We start from the raw sequence: 16,502 nt of genomic DNA, 5'->3' as shown, positions 1-16,502 counted from the left end.
AGGTGGGGGGAAGGTGTTTTTAAGATGGGCTAATGCTTCTCACTGTCCCACTCTATTAAGTACTGTTGTTGTTGTTAGTGTTTGAATCAAATTGATGTTCTTTGTCTTCCCCTAACGAGTTTGTCTTTTGCCCCATATTTGGTGAGTTACTCCTTCCTGTCCTTATCTCAATTCCCCAGCCCTTTATTTTTTCCTTCCCATTCCTGAGAGGAAGAGGGTGAGCTAGCAGCTGTGTGGTGCTCAGTAGCCCATCAGGCTCAAACCATGACAAGTTACTGTTTCTTTTCTTCATTACAAGCTAAGTACTTACTTGAAAGCAGCAATAAATAAGGACACTTTATAAATATCACAGTAATATTTTTCAGGGGATTAAAATATCCATTTCAATGCATGTTTGGTACTTCTTTGGTGGTTCTTAACCCTTAATAAAAAGCAGTCATAAAAAACCAAAAAGAAAAACCAAACCCAACCGTTCACTTTTGAAGATATTTTGTACCTATCAAGTTACTTAATCACACTGAATTTTCTAATTATACATCAACCTGTTTAACAGATACTCAGATTTTATTCTTAGTAGACTGCAAGTCCCAAATTACAAAATATTTTCAAACTTTGGACTAGTAATGTAAAAGGATAAAAGACAAAAAAGTTTTCATATGATCTGCAGCTCAGAATCAGAGTTTTGTTTTATAACCAGTATCACACTGTAGAACCAAATAATAAGTTATTAGAATAATGGTAGAAATAAATTATTAACCTTGAAACAATGCGCTATTGTTTACGCGTGACAAAAAGCAGAAGCCTAGGTAAGATTAATGGGAAGTCAAGACAACGAATTGCGATGAACCGCCGTGTCTCCCAAATTAGGAGTAGACTATGTTAAAAGTAATTCCAGCAGGGGGAGATCGCGACCACCCACTCAGACCACCTACTGTAAAACTCAAAAGATGGCGGCAGAGAAGGCAAACTAGGCATGCATGCATGCTAATTTACATGCTAAACGTAGAGATTATGACCATTCGCATAGTAGATATGTATCAGTGTATTGAATATGTAAAGATTGTGTGTATAAATAATCGTAGTTTTGGGGACAGGCACCTGTGCATGCACATCCACGTAATAAATACAACTGTCTTCACTCTGTGTGTTAATTGGTTCTTTGCACACCAGGTGAAGAATCCAGTTTTTGGGACGAGAGCAAAACACTGTCCAACTACAATACACACTTTGCTTCCAAATGTGTTAGCTTTATCACATGACATTAGGAGAAGAAAAAAAAAAAAAACGAGTAGAACTCCCCCAGTTAGTGGTCTCCACAGAAGATGAAGGACATTCCATAGAAAATGCTGGCCCCATTCTTTGCACTCTCTTCCTGTGTGATGAGTAATTTTCTCCAAAAGAATTTTTTCACTCTTTTATAGTGTCTAAAGCCAGAATTCAAGACCAAAAAAATCACAGCTCTTCAATAGCTCATGGCCTGCACAGTACTGCTGTGAAAAATAACAATGTAGCCGCTTACTAGAGACATTCATAGCAGTTTGCTAAGTATTCTTTCTAACTGCATCCTACATTCAAATGAGTTTGTCAATTTAAAATTATCTATTTGTGTATTGCATTTACAACCTTGCAGAACTTCCTACCTTTCAAAGGCAAAGGACTGGTGGAGGGTTCTGTGAGGTTAGAGGCTTGTATTTGCACATGTCAACACAAACATAGTCCTTGTGGCACAAGACTATGAACTAACTGTTGCATACATTGGCCATGTGCATTCCTCCATGTCACTGTGTATGAAAGACAAAAGACCTGTGTTGGAAACTGAGAAGTCAATAGCCAAATTCAGTTACATTTAAAGGATGTCATCGCATAATAAAAACTTACCAGAACATTTTTTCCCCATTTCCTCTAACAAAGATCAGAAAAGCTTTAAGCTTACATTTGTGGGGGGTGAGAAGAGCTTACATACCTGCTTAAATACAAAATCCTGACTTACAGGTCCAGAATTCTGGCATAACAAGAAAGAAAACCACTCAGGATTACAGTAAGAGAGCAGTGCTTGAGGATGTTGAAACCATATTAGATTAACAGGAACCAACACTAAGAAGGCTCTAGCTGATTTATGGAAGAAAGGACAGGAGAAGAATAGAAAGGGAAGTGTCAAGCCCTTATCTTATTACATAAGCATACTTCTTTGTAAGTAGGCAATTATTTTGCAGGTTTTCATAGCAAACTAGGGGAAGTCTGACAACACATTCCCAGGACAGGGTTACCATGACCTTGAACAACATACTCCAATGAGTTTCCTGGTTTGTTTCTACGGACATGTATACAACATGCTCTTCCTCAGTCAAATAATGTATCTGGAGAGCAGCAAGAGTGGTTTCAATTTAAAACAAAACAAAACAGGACAGAGTTCATTTCTGCTGTAAACAGCTGCTTAACTACATCACATTTATTGATGACATCAGGCACAAGTCACCATGGTCTGTTCAGCATGGCCCTCCACCATATTCTAGCAATATTACTGGTTAAAATAGCAACATCTAGAAAATGCAATATGAAATTTCAGACTTCCTATATACTGCAATCATCTCCTATACTTGCAGTGCATTGCACACTGGGTGTCAAAATCGTATTGAAGGGGAGAAAATTAATCTTAGGACTGTAAAGCTGAACTTCAAAATGAAGTTGACCCTTTTCTCTTCTTAAATATGTATACAGATGTTCTTGAGGCTGTTGTCACACAATTGTACACTTTCATTCCACAGAAGAAAATTTCCTTACCTTGAAGATTGAAAAAAAACCCAACCAGCAAAAAGAGGGAGCCTAGGGACAGGAGGCCAATCAATGCAATAAAATTTATTTAATTCATAAATCTGTGAAACTTTAAAGTAGCTGGAAGACTCAAAAGACTCCTATTATATATTCACCAACACAGACCAGTTCTCTAAATCTTCTACACAAAAAGTCTCTCAGTATAGTTTCATCAAATAGAGGTAAAAATTAGCAATCAAGTTTAGTCAGTGGGTAGAAGTCACCTAGCAACACTCTGCATAACCATTTTTTAGAAACAAAGCGTAAGATTCACACAGCTTTCCAACAGCTCCTTCAAGTATCAAAGATTCAAATACAAAATAACAAAGACAGAATTTCTGTCAAGTTGGTTTGCAAGTTTTGATTTTCACAAAAGAAACCATGAGGTAAGTTCAAAGGGACAAAAATAGTCAGACCAAATGAAAAAAAAGCATGCATAGTTAGTGCAAAGCTCACCTTTAGAGACAACAGCATAAAGACAGTTAACAACTTCACTACATAACAAATTGTCATTTCTTCACAATGAAAATAAAAGCAGTCAGGTGAATAATACTGACTATACCCTCACAATTACTAACCTAAAAGTCTGATGGCTGACAGCATTCTAAATGTCAATTAGATTACAATAACATAAGCTTTGGATTTACCATTTACTTTTAACAATGCAAGATAATCAATCTTTCCCCAAACTGTTGCCACTTTATCAAAAAAATGTCTTGTAGGGATGCAATGTCCCTTACTTGTTCTTAATCCAAACTATCACTTCTTGAAGTGCTTTAAAAAAAAAAAAAGTCAATCTTTGAGTTACCTGACAAAGGAAATAATGTACTACTTAAAACTTTCAAGATGTGACACAACTGAAAGATAATGTAAAGTTCAGAAGGAGCTAGTCCTCAGTGAAAAAATATCAATGAATTTGAAAGAGTACTTAAAAGTATCTATGTAGTTGAAATATTTATTTCTACATTAAGATCAAAAGGAATTATTTGCACAGGTTGTGCAGTTGCTTGTGACAGCATTTGTAAAAGGACACCTCACACTTCACAGCAAATGAACAGAGCTCTCAGACCAGAAATACAAAAAAGTAGTCAACAACTTCATGAGATGCCTGACTCATTAACACTGTTCTTGGATCCTGCTTCATCCTTCATACTGTATCTGCTTGCCAGAGGCTAGAATGAAAGCTTCATCTACTGTCAATGTGTTGAAAGGGAAATCAATCTTCCTAGCTCGTAGAAGCAGAATTCACAACTCATTCTGTTTCTGCCCATCCACACTGCTATTCAGCTGGTTGTCTTCCATGATCGTAGTCACACCCACAATGAAAGGGCCATGTTTTGATGTCCCCTATATTGGGCTGCACAAGAACCTCTGACAACTGAAGATATGGCTGAACTACAACTAATGATCTGTATCATCCATAACAGCTCAGAAGAGATGTTTCATCAGAACTATGAAATTTTTTTAAAAGTTAGGAACTCTGCATTTATTCTGTGTTGTTTTGACAGCAAATGCTCAACGGAAAGTTAATGAATGACCTGTCTTCATCTCCTCTTATAATGGGAAGTTCTTTTAGTCTTGTAAAAACCAAGGCCACCACCAAATGCACCAAGAATAACATGAGCTTTGCTTGTTCCAGTCATGCCTCCATCTTCCAGCAAGATTTCAAGCTTCTCTCACATATATCTTGGATTAAGCCACTAACATACAAAGCTGTAAGGATAAAATAAACGAACACACACCTTATTTCCCAGTCCCAACACCAACACGAAGACCTCAGTTAATTGCCTTGTTTCCTACAGCATCTTGCAAAGCAAATGCCTTTTAACTACTATCAGCCACTTCAATTCAACTGCAGAAGAGCAGGAAGGAAGAACAGATTCTGTATCACAACTACTCCAAGAGAAAGCCGTTTAAGGCCCACTTCCTCCCACAGCATGTTCCCTTTTTGAAGTATAAATTTCTGTCCCCTCAGATATAACAATGTAAAATTTGTGAAGCTGTGTTATAAACTAGATGAGTGGAACAATCCAAGTTACACTTAAAGTAAGTTCACTTGCTTAAAAAAATACACCAAAAAACCCCAAAACCTGTATGGATTACTTCAAACAGATTTACTGCACAGCCTAACAGTTACAGTGACATAGGAGAAATTAACTCCAACAGTTATCTCCTGCAAATCCAGTTTTATAATGGACAAATGCTGTGAGATAGCAAAAAATATCATGAAGAAGATGAAGAAGAATGAAAAGAAAGGGAAGAAAGTATTGGCACTCAACTGCAAATTCCATTTCTCTTCTTTAAAGAAAATAAAGATTTGAAAGAAATTTGATTATTCTATCAACTCATAGCTTAAGCACCATTTGCTCAAAAGATCCAAACATTCAGGAAGATTATTTCCAAAACAGCAAAACAAAAAAAATACCTGTGTCAAAAAGGAGTAGAAACTTTTTAAGCTTTGCCGCACAGAAGATCCATGATGGAAGAGATGCACCTAGACAGAAGCACCCATCTTGAGAAGCTCATGATAAATATATGGCAAAGGAGGACAGTGGGCTGAAACTACCTGAAGGTACTGGCAACCAACAGCACTGCAAGACCGGAGATACACAGAGGTGGATTTTTTTCTCCTGTCCTTTACAAGGCTTCCATCTCATATAGGTCAGCACACTTTCGCCAAACAACTACAGTTCAAAGACGTGTTAGGAGGATCTGGTTGTGATAATTACCGAAGACTGCTCTAAGACAACAACTGTAAGATGTAGCTGACATTGCCTAAGGTTTTCCCAACAAGCTCAAGCTTCAAGATGGTGAGAGCCAAGACACAGCAATCACAAAAAAATACAGCTTGAATCCATCTAAATAAGTAGAGAATAGTATGAGCCCCTAAAGAAACGAAGAGGATGACACAGTTGTAACACCAAAAAGGAACAGGTAAACAAGAACTGTGGTTGTGACAATAAAGAACAAGTACAGATCACAGAAGATACTACACCAGGGGAAGTGAAAGAACTTCATGCGAGCATGGAATAAGACCAAAATGGAAAAAAACCCCCAAAACTGGAAAGAAGTATTCCAGATTCAAGTGTCTCAACAGGTAAAAAAGTATTGGAACAACAGGAAAGAATGAGCACACCTGGAAGAAAGTCTGGTATGGCTGTATTAAGATAACATCGCTCATAACAGTTCAAGTTGAAAAATATGGTAGAATAGTAGATAAGTTAACAGAAGAGGGAAAAAGACTGGAAATACAAGCACAGACAGTAGTAGAAGAGAAGAAATAATAATGAGAGATTAGAAGGCAGTGAAGAACAAGAGTACTGTATTACAGAAGCCCAGGGAGAATAAGACATCAAGTGGTTTTTCAAGGATTGCAGATAGTATCAAAAGCAGCAGAGATCAAGGAGGGTAAGAAAGGAGGGGAATCCTTGCAATTTGGCCAGAAGGAGCCTGTAGATATCTTAATGAAGGCAATTTCAGCAGAGCACAGAACCTGGACTGGAATGAATTTCATACAAAGAAAGAGGACAACAAATGTAAATTATTCTCTTCAGTTTGGAAAAGAAGGGAAACAGACTAGAGTTGATTGTCAGCTTGAAGGATAGAGGATAGTAACTCAGAATAAAATTCGGAAGAGAATAAGATGGCAGCAAGAGGTAAAACGCAGAAATTTTGAATTAAACCAGAAAAAAATTCATGAATGGGGCTTTGGGGTGAGGCTAAGCAGCTACAGGCAGAAAAAGCAGACAGAAAACACAAATCCATCACTGTAAGTAGCAGGCAAGAATGCCGAGCAAAGGTAAACATGCCAATTCTAATCAGTTTTTCTCTGGAAACCTTTAGATTCTGCAGGGGAAGAGATACAGGACAAAGCCTAAGGCAGAGCTCTAGATTTGCCTGCAAAGCTAAGTTTACATTCGGGGGGGGGGTAAAAAAAAAAGGATAATTGAGTATGAAATAAGAGTTAGGAATAAGATGTCAAAGAAATCTGCCTGGTTCAACAAACCAGTCGCAGGTAGGTGCATTATCATAAATGAGATGAAGAGGTGGCAGTCATGAGAAATGGACTTGGAGATTCAGTAATCAGATGACTGGCAAAATCAAAACCGAAGTAATCATTTCTCTCAGAAACAGAAATGGGGATTAGCAGATGATGATCAAATAGGCTAGAGAGCTGAAGAATAAATTTAATGAGAAATCAACTTGAAAAACAAAGTCATAAGGAAAGAGGGTGAGGCGTTCATGGTAAGAGGAGAAACTCTATGTCAAAGGCTAAGATGAAGCTACACAGGGAGAAGAAAAAAACTAAGCGAGGCAACATGAAGGAACGTCTGATGGATCCCTGCTTAAGGAAAACTTAAGAGAAAATAATGGAGGGGGAAGTATAAAGACAGTGGTTTATGAGGAACACAACATTTATTGTTAATGATAAAAGGGAGGATAAGACAGACATTAAGCTCTAATGTAATGCTGTATTGGTGGTAGCAAGGTTTCTGCGATCAATGTACCAGACAAAACTGTTGCTGATAAAATATTCAGCAACTAGCTTTTGATTTGGGTTTCATGGGGCGACACACAATTGGTCATGACTAAGAAATTAAACCATTCTTTATACTTCAGTTACATATACAGGATACAAAGCTCAATTACTGTACCATATCTTGCCACACGTAAGGAAAGCAAATGAAAGGTTCAGTAGCGTATATTAACATCATGCGCCCTTTACAGTGGAACACAAACTTTGCTGAAAAACAAAACCTGTTAGTTGAAACCTATGAACAGGCCAGATATTTAAACCATCTGATCCTCTTCTTCTTTTGCATAATGTTACCCACAAATAAGCCTGCATTTTCATTTAAGAAAAGAACGTAACAGCGAACAGCAATTCAGAATCTAGCAGAAGAGCTAGAAAGGGCCTATTAAAAGCAATTTGGATAGGAATCACAGCAAATAAAGTTGCAAAAGACTTCAAAACATCAACTTCACTCTCAGTGCTCCAAGTCTGTATCAGCTTTCCTTAAGCCACTCCTAACTGATGTTTATCTAACATTTTTTGTTAGCAAACCTCTAACAATACAAACTCCACAATCTCCCCTGGCAGTCTACTGCAGTGACCGAACAATTTAAAAACCTTTCCCTAACATTTGCATATATCTCCCTCTCTGAAATTCAAACCATTTCCTCATGCACCATAAAGCTGATTGCCTTCCTCTTTAGAGCACATTTGCTGTACAGAAAGGTTGTTTCCCATTGCAACTGGACAGCTCTCCTTGCAGTGTTTTGCATCGGAAGGACAGAGCCCTTATTAAAAAAAAACAAACAAAAAAAACCCCAAAAAGCAAAACACAACCCTCTGCCTGGACGGATGCACAACAAAAACCCATCTCTGTGATGAGTCATCTGTGACAGCAGAGACGGACTTTCCCACATAAGCAGTCTGCTGGAAGCTGGATTCAGTCACCACAAGCGACACAGCCAAAGGAAACTAACATTTACAAGCAAGCAAAGCACAGGCACAGCGTTAGTCATGATACTCGTCCTACAGCCTTCAGAAAGGAGCCGAGCAAAAAAAAGTATAGCCCTGGTCGTGTCGTTCAAAGCGAAAGTTAAATGGGAAGCAGAGCAGCAAACTGGAGGGGTGGGTGGAGCTCCCGATTGTGCCTTGCTTAGCAGCACCACTCTGGGGGAAAAAAACCGGAGTCAGTAAGTGCAAAACAAAGCAAGGGGGGGGGAGGGGGATGAAAGAAAAACCGAGCTCGGAAATAAGAGGTGTGCATGGGGCCAGTCACACACAGGGAAAAGGATGCAGGGAGGCACCCTGAACCCTTGGCCACGGAGAGGGGAAGGGGGCTGGGATGAGGACTGTCTCGCTTCCCAGAGGCAGTGGACATGGGGGAGGCCCTGGACATGGCAAGTTTCCTCCCATGAGATGGCTCCTCTCTTTGGGGTGGGGCACTAGGGACCCCAGAGGAAAAGCTGCAGGGAAGGGGAGGGAGTGCATAGAGGCATGGCAGAGGGAAGGAGGAAGTGCAGAGCCGTAGGACAGGGGTGTGAGGCAATATGGGGATGGCAGGGGAGAGCTGTGACAGGGATCTGGAGCAGGGTATGGCAAAGATTGCAAAGCCATAGCTGGGCTGAGGGAAGAAGGGGCAAGATAATGCTGATCCCGACGGGAAGCAGAGCACAGAACAGTGTGCAGAGCAACGCAGAGGATGAAAGTGCATAGCATGGTGGGAGCAAGGCTATGGGGGGGGTGAAGAAGGGGTTGCACAGCCTTAAGGAGGAAGAGCAGTACTAAAGAGGGCAGCGAAATTCTGCAGTTATGTGCATCAAGGCTTGGGGAGGGTGTAAAGGGACTCACAACCATAAGAGAGCAGGACTAGGGAGGGGAGAGAAGGGGGTTCACAGGCATGGGAAGAGTATGGTTACAGGTGATGCAAGCGAGCATGCAGCCATGTGAGAAAGGTGCTACAGGTGTAGCAAGGGGAAGCACGACCATAGGACAGCGGGGCTACAGTGGTGGGAAGGAGCAAAGTAGTACACAGCCATGGGAGAGCTGGGCTACAAGGAGCAAAAGGGGATGCACGGCCACCAGAGAGCACGGCTATGGGGGAACAAGCAGGTGCACAGCCACGGGACAACACGAGAGGCAGACCTGGAGACCAGGAGAGGAGGGGCACAGCCGTGGGGGACAGTAGGCCTGCAGGCTGGTGTCACAGGGCCCGGCAGCTGGGGGCCGCAGGGGAGGGGAGGTGAGGGGGAGGCAGCAGGGCGCGGCGGCGAGCGCGGGCCGCTCACCTGCGCGGCGGAGCTGCAGCAGCTCATGGCGTCCGCGAGTCTCTGCCCTGGCGGTGCCCGCTAGGCGCCAGGCGGCGGCGGGCAAGCGCTGGGCGGCCACTCGCCGCGACAGCACGCCCCGGGGAGGTGGCGAGGTGCGAGGCGGCGCAAAGGACCGCCGGGCCCGATCAGGCGAGCGCGGCTGCAACACCAGCCCCGCCGCGGCGCCCCCTCATCCTCCCCCCGCGGCAGCGGCGGCGGCCGCGGCTGAGGGGAAGCGGGCGGGCCCGGGGGCGGGGCCTTCGGGGCGGGGCCAGGGTACTGCAGCGCGGGGGGTACCTGCGCGGCCGGGTGGCGCCGCCCCCGCCTGAACCCGCCCCGCGCGTCGCTTCCAGTGGCGCAATCGCTTTTGTGCAGTCTCCAAGGCGAGGCCACGGCAGGGCTGGTGGCAGGCCCTGCCCTGCCCTGTTGTGAGGCCCTGGCTCCCGCCTTTGCGGAGCCGGACATGGTCAAACGTTCCTGCCTCTTTTTCCTCTCGACCCCCCCCGGAGGAGGGGGCGCTGCCCAGAGCGGGGACAGCATGGGGGACAGCTGTGCTCTGGTCAGGGTGGTGTCCGAGTGGTTGATACCTCTGAAAGGGAGAAGAGAGCTGCTTGTGTGTCCTTGTAGGCACGAGAGGGGATTTGAGGTGCATTTGCTCGCTGGTGGGAGACGCTTGAGAAATCCACAGCCCAGCGGGCCTGTGTGTTATGCTGCCATCAGTGTGGTTTGTCCCATTCTCCAGACTAGCTCTTGTCATTGGTGCAACGTGCAGAGTACCCAGTCATCTGAAATAGTAGCCCCGAGTGACTGCAAAAGACAAGAATCTGTCCCCTGAATTCACACCTGATTGACATATTTTTGCAGCTGGTTTTGGCAAGATTTTTAGCCTTCCCAGAGACAGAAAGGCAGGTGTCATTCTTCTGAGGCATGGGCCTCAGTAACCACAAAAAACTGGTTTCATAAACTACATCAGGATGATGTTTGCTGTGTAGTTAGCTGATACAAGTTCAGTCTTGGAACTGCAGGCTGGACCATGTTCCTAAGCCATGCAGGTAGCAACAAATGTCTCAGCTTCTGAACTAGTCAAGTCATTCCATGGCTGCATCTTACAATTTTTAATGGCAACAAAGGCGACAGTTTTTCTCAGAATGTTTCGTTTGGAAACTGGCAGTCTCTCTGAAGGTAAGTTTACTGGCCCAGCAGTTGTGTTTCAATGTGGCCTAAACATATTGAGTGATAGTCTTAAGTTTTTGGGGTTTTTTCCTGGATTTTAACACTGTAGCAAGTTTAATTCTATGAATAAAGTAGAATATCCACGATTAGAAATAACATCACCATAAGTTAAGTTTAAAATGATCCTCTGACAGGCAAAATTGTTACCCTGAACAAGAGGCCGTGTTCAGAGTTGCTTAAACTGTGTGGGCTTGCTACCCATGGGAAAGAATGTATTGTTTGCTGGAAATCGTAGGCCACAAAACTGTTTCTCATCTCACGTTGCAGGCCCCACAAATAGAATCACAGAATCATTCGGGCTGGAAAAGGCCCTTGGGATCATTGAGTCCAACCATCAGCCCTACTCTACAAGTTCTCCCCTACACCATATCCCCCAACATCTCATCTAAACCACCCTTAAACACATCCAGGGATGGTGACTCCACCACCTCCCTGCGCAGCCTATTCCACTGTCTGACCACTCTTTCTGTGAAAAATTTTTTCCTAATGTGCAGTCTAAACCTCCCCTGTTGGAGTTTAAAGCCGTTCCCCCTTGTTCTGTCACTAATTACCTGTGAGAAGAGACCAGCACCAAACTCTCTACAATGTCCTTTCAGGTAGCTGTAGAGAGTGATGAGGTCTCCCCTCAGCCTTCTCCTCCTCAAACTAAACAGTCCCAGCTCCTTCAATCGCTCCTCGTAGGATTTGTTCTCCAGACCCTTCACCAGCTTTGTTGCCCTCCTCTGCACTCGCTCCAGCACCTCGATATCTCTCTCGTATTGAGGTGCCCAAAACTGGACACAGTAGTCCAGGTGTGGCCTCACCAGTGCAGAGTACGGGGGGACTATCACCTCCCTACTTCTGCTGGTCACACTATTTCTAATACAAGCCAGGATGCCGTTGGCTTTCTTGGCCACCTGGGCACACTGCTGGCTCATGTTCAGCTGCTTGTCAATTAGAACCCCCAGATCCTTTTCTTCCACACAGCTCTCTGGCCACACCTCCCCAAGCCTGTAGCAGTGCATGGGGTTGTTGTGGCCCAAGTGCAGGACCTGGCCTTGTTGAAGCTCATCCCGTTAACGTTGGCCCACCGATCCAATCTATCCAAGTCTCTCTGTAGAGCCTCCCTATCTTTTCGCAGATCGACACTCCCGCTTAACTTGGTGTCATCTGCGAACTTACTGATGATACACTCTATGTCCTTATCAAGATCATCAATAAAGATGTTGAACAGAAGTGGTCCCAAAACCAAGCCCTGAGGAACACCACTTGTGACTGGCCACCAGCTGGATTTAACTCCATTGACCACCACTCTCTGGGACCATCCAGCCAGCCAGTGCTTGACCCAGCAGACCGTTCGCTCATCCAGGCCATGAGCAGCCAGTTTTTCTATGAGAATTCTATGGGGAACTGTGTCGAATGCTTTTCGAAAATCCAGGTAGACAATATCCACATCTTTTCCCTCAGCCAATAGTCGGGTCGTCTTGTCATAGAAGGAGATCAGGTTTGTCAGGCAGGACCTGCCTTTCATAAACCCATGCTGACTAGGCCTGATCCCCTGGTTGTCCATTATATGACTTGTAATGGCACTCAAGATGATCTGCTCCATGACCTTCCCTGGTACCGAGGTCAGACTGACAGGTCTATAGTCTTCCGGATCCTCCTTTCTGCCTCTCTTGTAGATGGGTGTCACATTTGCCACCCTCCAGTCCAGTGGGACCTCCCCAGTTAGCCATGACTTCAGGTAAATCATGGAAAGCGGCTTGGTGAACACATCTGCCAACTCTTTCAGCACCCTTGGGTGTAACCCATCTGGTCCCGCATATTTGTGCACATTCAAGTGCTATAGCAGGTCTCTGACCACCTCCTTTTTAATTGTGCTGACCTCATTCTGCTTCCCCTCCCCATCTCCCAGCTCATGAGGCTGGGTGTCCAGGAACAGCCAGTTCCACTGCTAAAGACTGAGGCAAAGTAGGCGTTGACCACCTCAGCCTTTTCCTCATCCTTAGTTACCATGTTTGCCTCTGCATCCAATAAAGGATGGAGATTTTCCCTAATCCTCCTTTTGCTGTTAACAAACTTATAGAAACATTTTTTATTATCCTTAACAGCTGTAGCCAAGTTGAGCTCTAGGTGCGCTTTGGCTCTCCTAATGCTCTCCCTGCATAGCTTCACTACATCTTTATAGTCTTCATGAGAGACCTGGCCCCTCTTCCAAAGGTCATAGATTCTCCTTTTCTTCTTGAGATCCAGCCAAAGGTCCCTGTTTAGCCAGGCCGGTCTCCTTCCCCGCCTGCTTGTTTTTCAGCACGTGGGAACAGCCTGCTCCTGTGCCTTTAAGACTTTGCTCTTGAAGTATGTCCAGCCTTTCTGGACTCCCATATCCTTCAGGGCAGCCTCCCAAGGGATTTTGTCAATCAGTGTTTTGAACAGGTCAAAGTCTGCCCTCCGAAAGTCTAAGGTGGCAGTTTTACTAACCCCTCTCTTTGTTTCTCCAAGGAATGAAAACTCAATCATCTCATGATCACTGCACCCTAGACAGCCTCCAACCTTTACTTCCCCCACAAGCTCTTCCCTGTTCACAAGAAGCAGGTCCAGGAGGGCACCTCCCCTGGTCAGCTCACTCACCAGCTGTGTGAGGAAGTTTTCCTCCACACATTCCAGGAACCTCCTGGATTGTTTCCTCTCTGCTGTGTTGTGATCCCAGCAGACACCCGGGAGGTTAAGGTCCCCCACAAGAACAATGGCAAGTGACTGCAAGATTTCTCCCAACTGTTCATATAAGGCTTCATCCACCTCACTGCTTTGGTTGGGAGGTCTATAGCAGACTCCCACAGCAAGATCTGCTTTATTGGCCCTTAACCTAATCCAAACACTCTCAACCCCGTTATTACTATACGTGATTTCTGAGCTCTCATAGCATTCTCTTATGTATACGGCCACTCCACCACCTCTCCTTCCCTGCCTATCCCTCCTGAAGAGCTTGTAGCCATCGATTGCAGCACTCCAGTTGTGTGAGGCATCCCACCACGTTTCTGTTATAGCTACTATGTCATAGTTCTCGTGCTGCATCATGGCTTCAGGCTCCCCCTGTTGCTCATACTGCATGCTTCTCATCGCACCCAAGGCCACTTAGTACATATTGTTATCCATACAAGTGTTTCTCATCAAATACAAGGACAAATTTGACGCACCAGATAGGCCAGCCTGTTCTTCAAACCATCAACAATAAGGAACTTCTAATCAGGAAGTACCGTCCTTGAAGAAGAGAAACATCCTGGTACATGGAAGCTTGTTAAAATTGTTTTATGGAAATAAGCTTAAGACCCCTTCCCGAATATAAACCCTTATCCTTTGAGCTTGTGCAGAAAGTTAACAAACCCACTAACCAATAAGGGATAGAAGTGATAAGCACCTAACCAATAATCGCTATAGAAAATATGTAATCTTGTAGTTTGGAGTGTATAAATACTTTGACGTTCTTTGGTCTGGTATGCTTGATTTGTGGATGTTTTCCATCTCACCCTGCCCAGGATAAAGCAGTATCTCCTCTCTAAACTAATTTGTGGTTTCAAGAGCCTTTATTTCAGGTAACAGTTTTCTGGCAACCCAGATGGGACTCTGCTGTCTGGGACACTGCCAATAGTGAGACTTGAAGTCCGTCCAACACTCCCCACCACCAGGAATCATGAGCGGAACTCCAGTGCGCACCAGATGGTTTCTCCAGGGACTTCCCTGGTGATTTCCCGGCAGGGACGGTGAGTACTTGACTGGAAGCAAGTTGAGATATTGCTCAATAAAAGGAATTTCCAAGTAAATCATACTAGGAAAAGTACATGTTGGTGGATAAAGGTTGGTTGCAGCTGGTGAGTGTTCTCCTGCGTTTGTATGGTGACAACCAGAGCAGGTAGACATGAGGGTAATGGGAAATTCAATGTCATCTGAAGGAGACACTGTAAGAGCCTCTCCTTTAGGTTGTATATTGAAACTCTAGCAAAAGTTTGGAGGCGGTCCGTTAACTTGGAAAATGTTGGTTGAATATTGTAATCATTGGTGGCTGATGTGTATATTAGACAATCAGGAAGAACGGCCAAAGGATGGAACATTGAAATATAACACAATATTGCAGTTAATGTTGTTCTGTAGACGGGATGGGAAATGGGATGAAATACCATATGTTGATTTGTTCTTTACTCTCAGAAATGACTATACTGGTGGAAAGGATTGTGGATTAACGGTTAATTATATGAATGTATTGAATTTGGATCATGAAAATCGAAAATCAAAAATGTTAAAGCGGTGCTGCTTGGCTTGTAACAGTACAATAAGTATAAGAATACTGAGAAAGAGGAGGATGTTCAGTTACTAGTAGCCCTACAGGGACCGCCGGCCCCACGGCGGCCACCTGATGTTCAGGATGAAGATGTGGAAGCGAGGGAAGAGGGAGAGCCTAGCAGGGAACCAGAGAGAGCATCTGGGAGTGAAAATTATAGTCCTGTAACCATTGTACTAGATGAGGAGGAGCTGTGCTGCAGGTACCTTTAAGACAGGCAGTAAGGCCTGCTGCAGAGCCGGTAGGGGCAAAAGTTCCTTTCTTGGTAGCAGATTTGGGAGCCTAGAAGCAAATCAGAATCAAATGGGGAGAAATAAGTGCCCTTTTGCTCCTCTTGAAAAAGATCAATGTGCAATTTTCAAACAAAAGGGACATTGGAAAAGGGAGTGTCCGCAACATAGATCGCAGACGAGACTCCCTAGGATTAATGAAAATCCTAAACTAACAGAATTGTTGACTTTAGACAAGGATTTCAACTGACGGGGTCCGGGGGATGACTTGTAAGTCTTCCCAGCAGAACCCCTGGTTACCCTGAAGTTGGGGAATGAGAAAGTAGAATTTTTAGTTGACACTGGTGCAGCATGTTCAGCTTTAACCCCATATAAGGGTAGATTGAGTAAACAAAGTATATCTATTGTTGGTGCCACAGGGGGTAGAGAAGTTAGGCCATTTTTCCAACCTATTAAATGTGGATATGGATCTCAGAATTTTATGCACAAATTTTTGTACATACCTCATTGCTGTATGCCTTTATTGGGAAGATATTTGTTAAGTAAACTGAATGCTCAAATCATGTTTGAAGGTAACCACATCCATGTACACATACCTGAAGAAAAGGCACTGGAGACGCAAGTTTTTCTGTTACAGCAGGGAACAGCAGAAGAAATTCCGAAGATACCTGAAGAGGTCCCCTTGTACAGGCATCTGAAGTACCAGGTCAGTCAAATTAGCTGAACCAGTGAAGACTGAGTTAAAGTCAGGAGTCTAACCAGTAAGATGAAAACAATATTCTATAAAATTGGAAGCAAGGAAAGGACTTGAACCCGTGATAGAAAATTTTATGAAATATGGACTATTAAGGGAGTGTCAATCTGAATATAATGCTCCCATTCTCCTGGTGAAGAAACCATGCTCTAATGAGTATTGGCTGATTCAAGACTTAAGGGCTATTAATCAAATAGTTCAAGACGTGCATCTGGTAGTGGTCAATTCTTATATCTTACTGACTACTATAAGGGACACTGATCAATGGTTTACTGTGCATGATTTGTGGATGCTTTCCACCTAGCACCCTGCACAAAATAAAGCAGTATCTCCTCTCTAAACT

The 16,502-nt window shown here is 43.7% G+C and overlaps 1 protein-coding gene and 1 long non-coding RNA gene across 4 annotated transcripts in view; one reads left to right on the top strand and one right to left on the bottom strand.

Annotated features, from left to right (window-relative positions):
- Positions 1-9,820, bottom strand: part of SLC44A1 (solute carrier family 44 member 1) — a 76,227-nt gene extending 66,407 nt beyond the window's left edge. For all 3 annotated transcript variants that reach the window (XM_074856800.1, XM_074856801.1, XM_074856805.1), the window contains exon 1: positions 9,610-9,820. In XM_074856800.1, coding sequence (XP_074712901.1) covers positions 9,610-9,636 — 27 coding nt within the window. In that variant the 5' untranslated portion in view covers positions 9,637-9,820. The remainder of the gene's footprint in view (positions 1-9,609) is intronic.
- LOC141938180 (uncharacterized) lies at positions 8,470-16,058 on the top strand. The gene is made up of 3 exons (XR_012627193.1): positions 8,470-8,514; positions 14,433-14,600; positions 15,978-16,058. It is a non-coding gene; the product is annotated as an uncharacterized LOC141938180 (long non-coding RNA).
- The last annotated feature ends 444 nt before the right edge of the window (positions 16,059-16,502 follow it).

The sequence above is a fragment of the Strix uralensis genome, chromosome Z, assembly GCF_047716275.1.
Source record: "Strix uralensis isolate ZFMK-TIS-50842 chromosome Z, bStrUra1, whole genome shotgun sequence".
NCBI lineage: Eukaryota > Metazoa > Chordata > Aves > Strigiformes > Strigidae > Strix > Strix uralensis.
The sequence above is the reverse complement of the archived record's forward strand: the minus strand, read 5'-3'. Positions and strand labels throughout refer to the sequence as shown.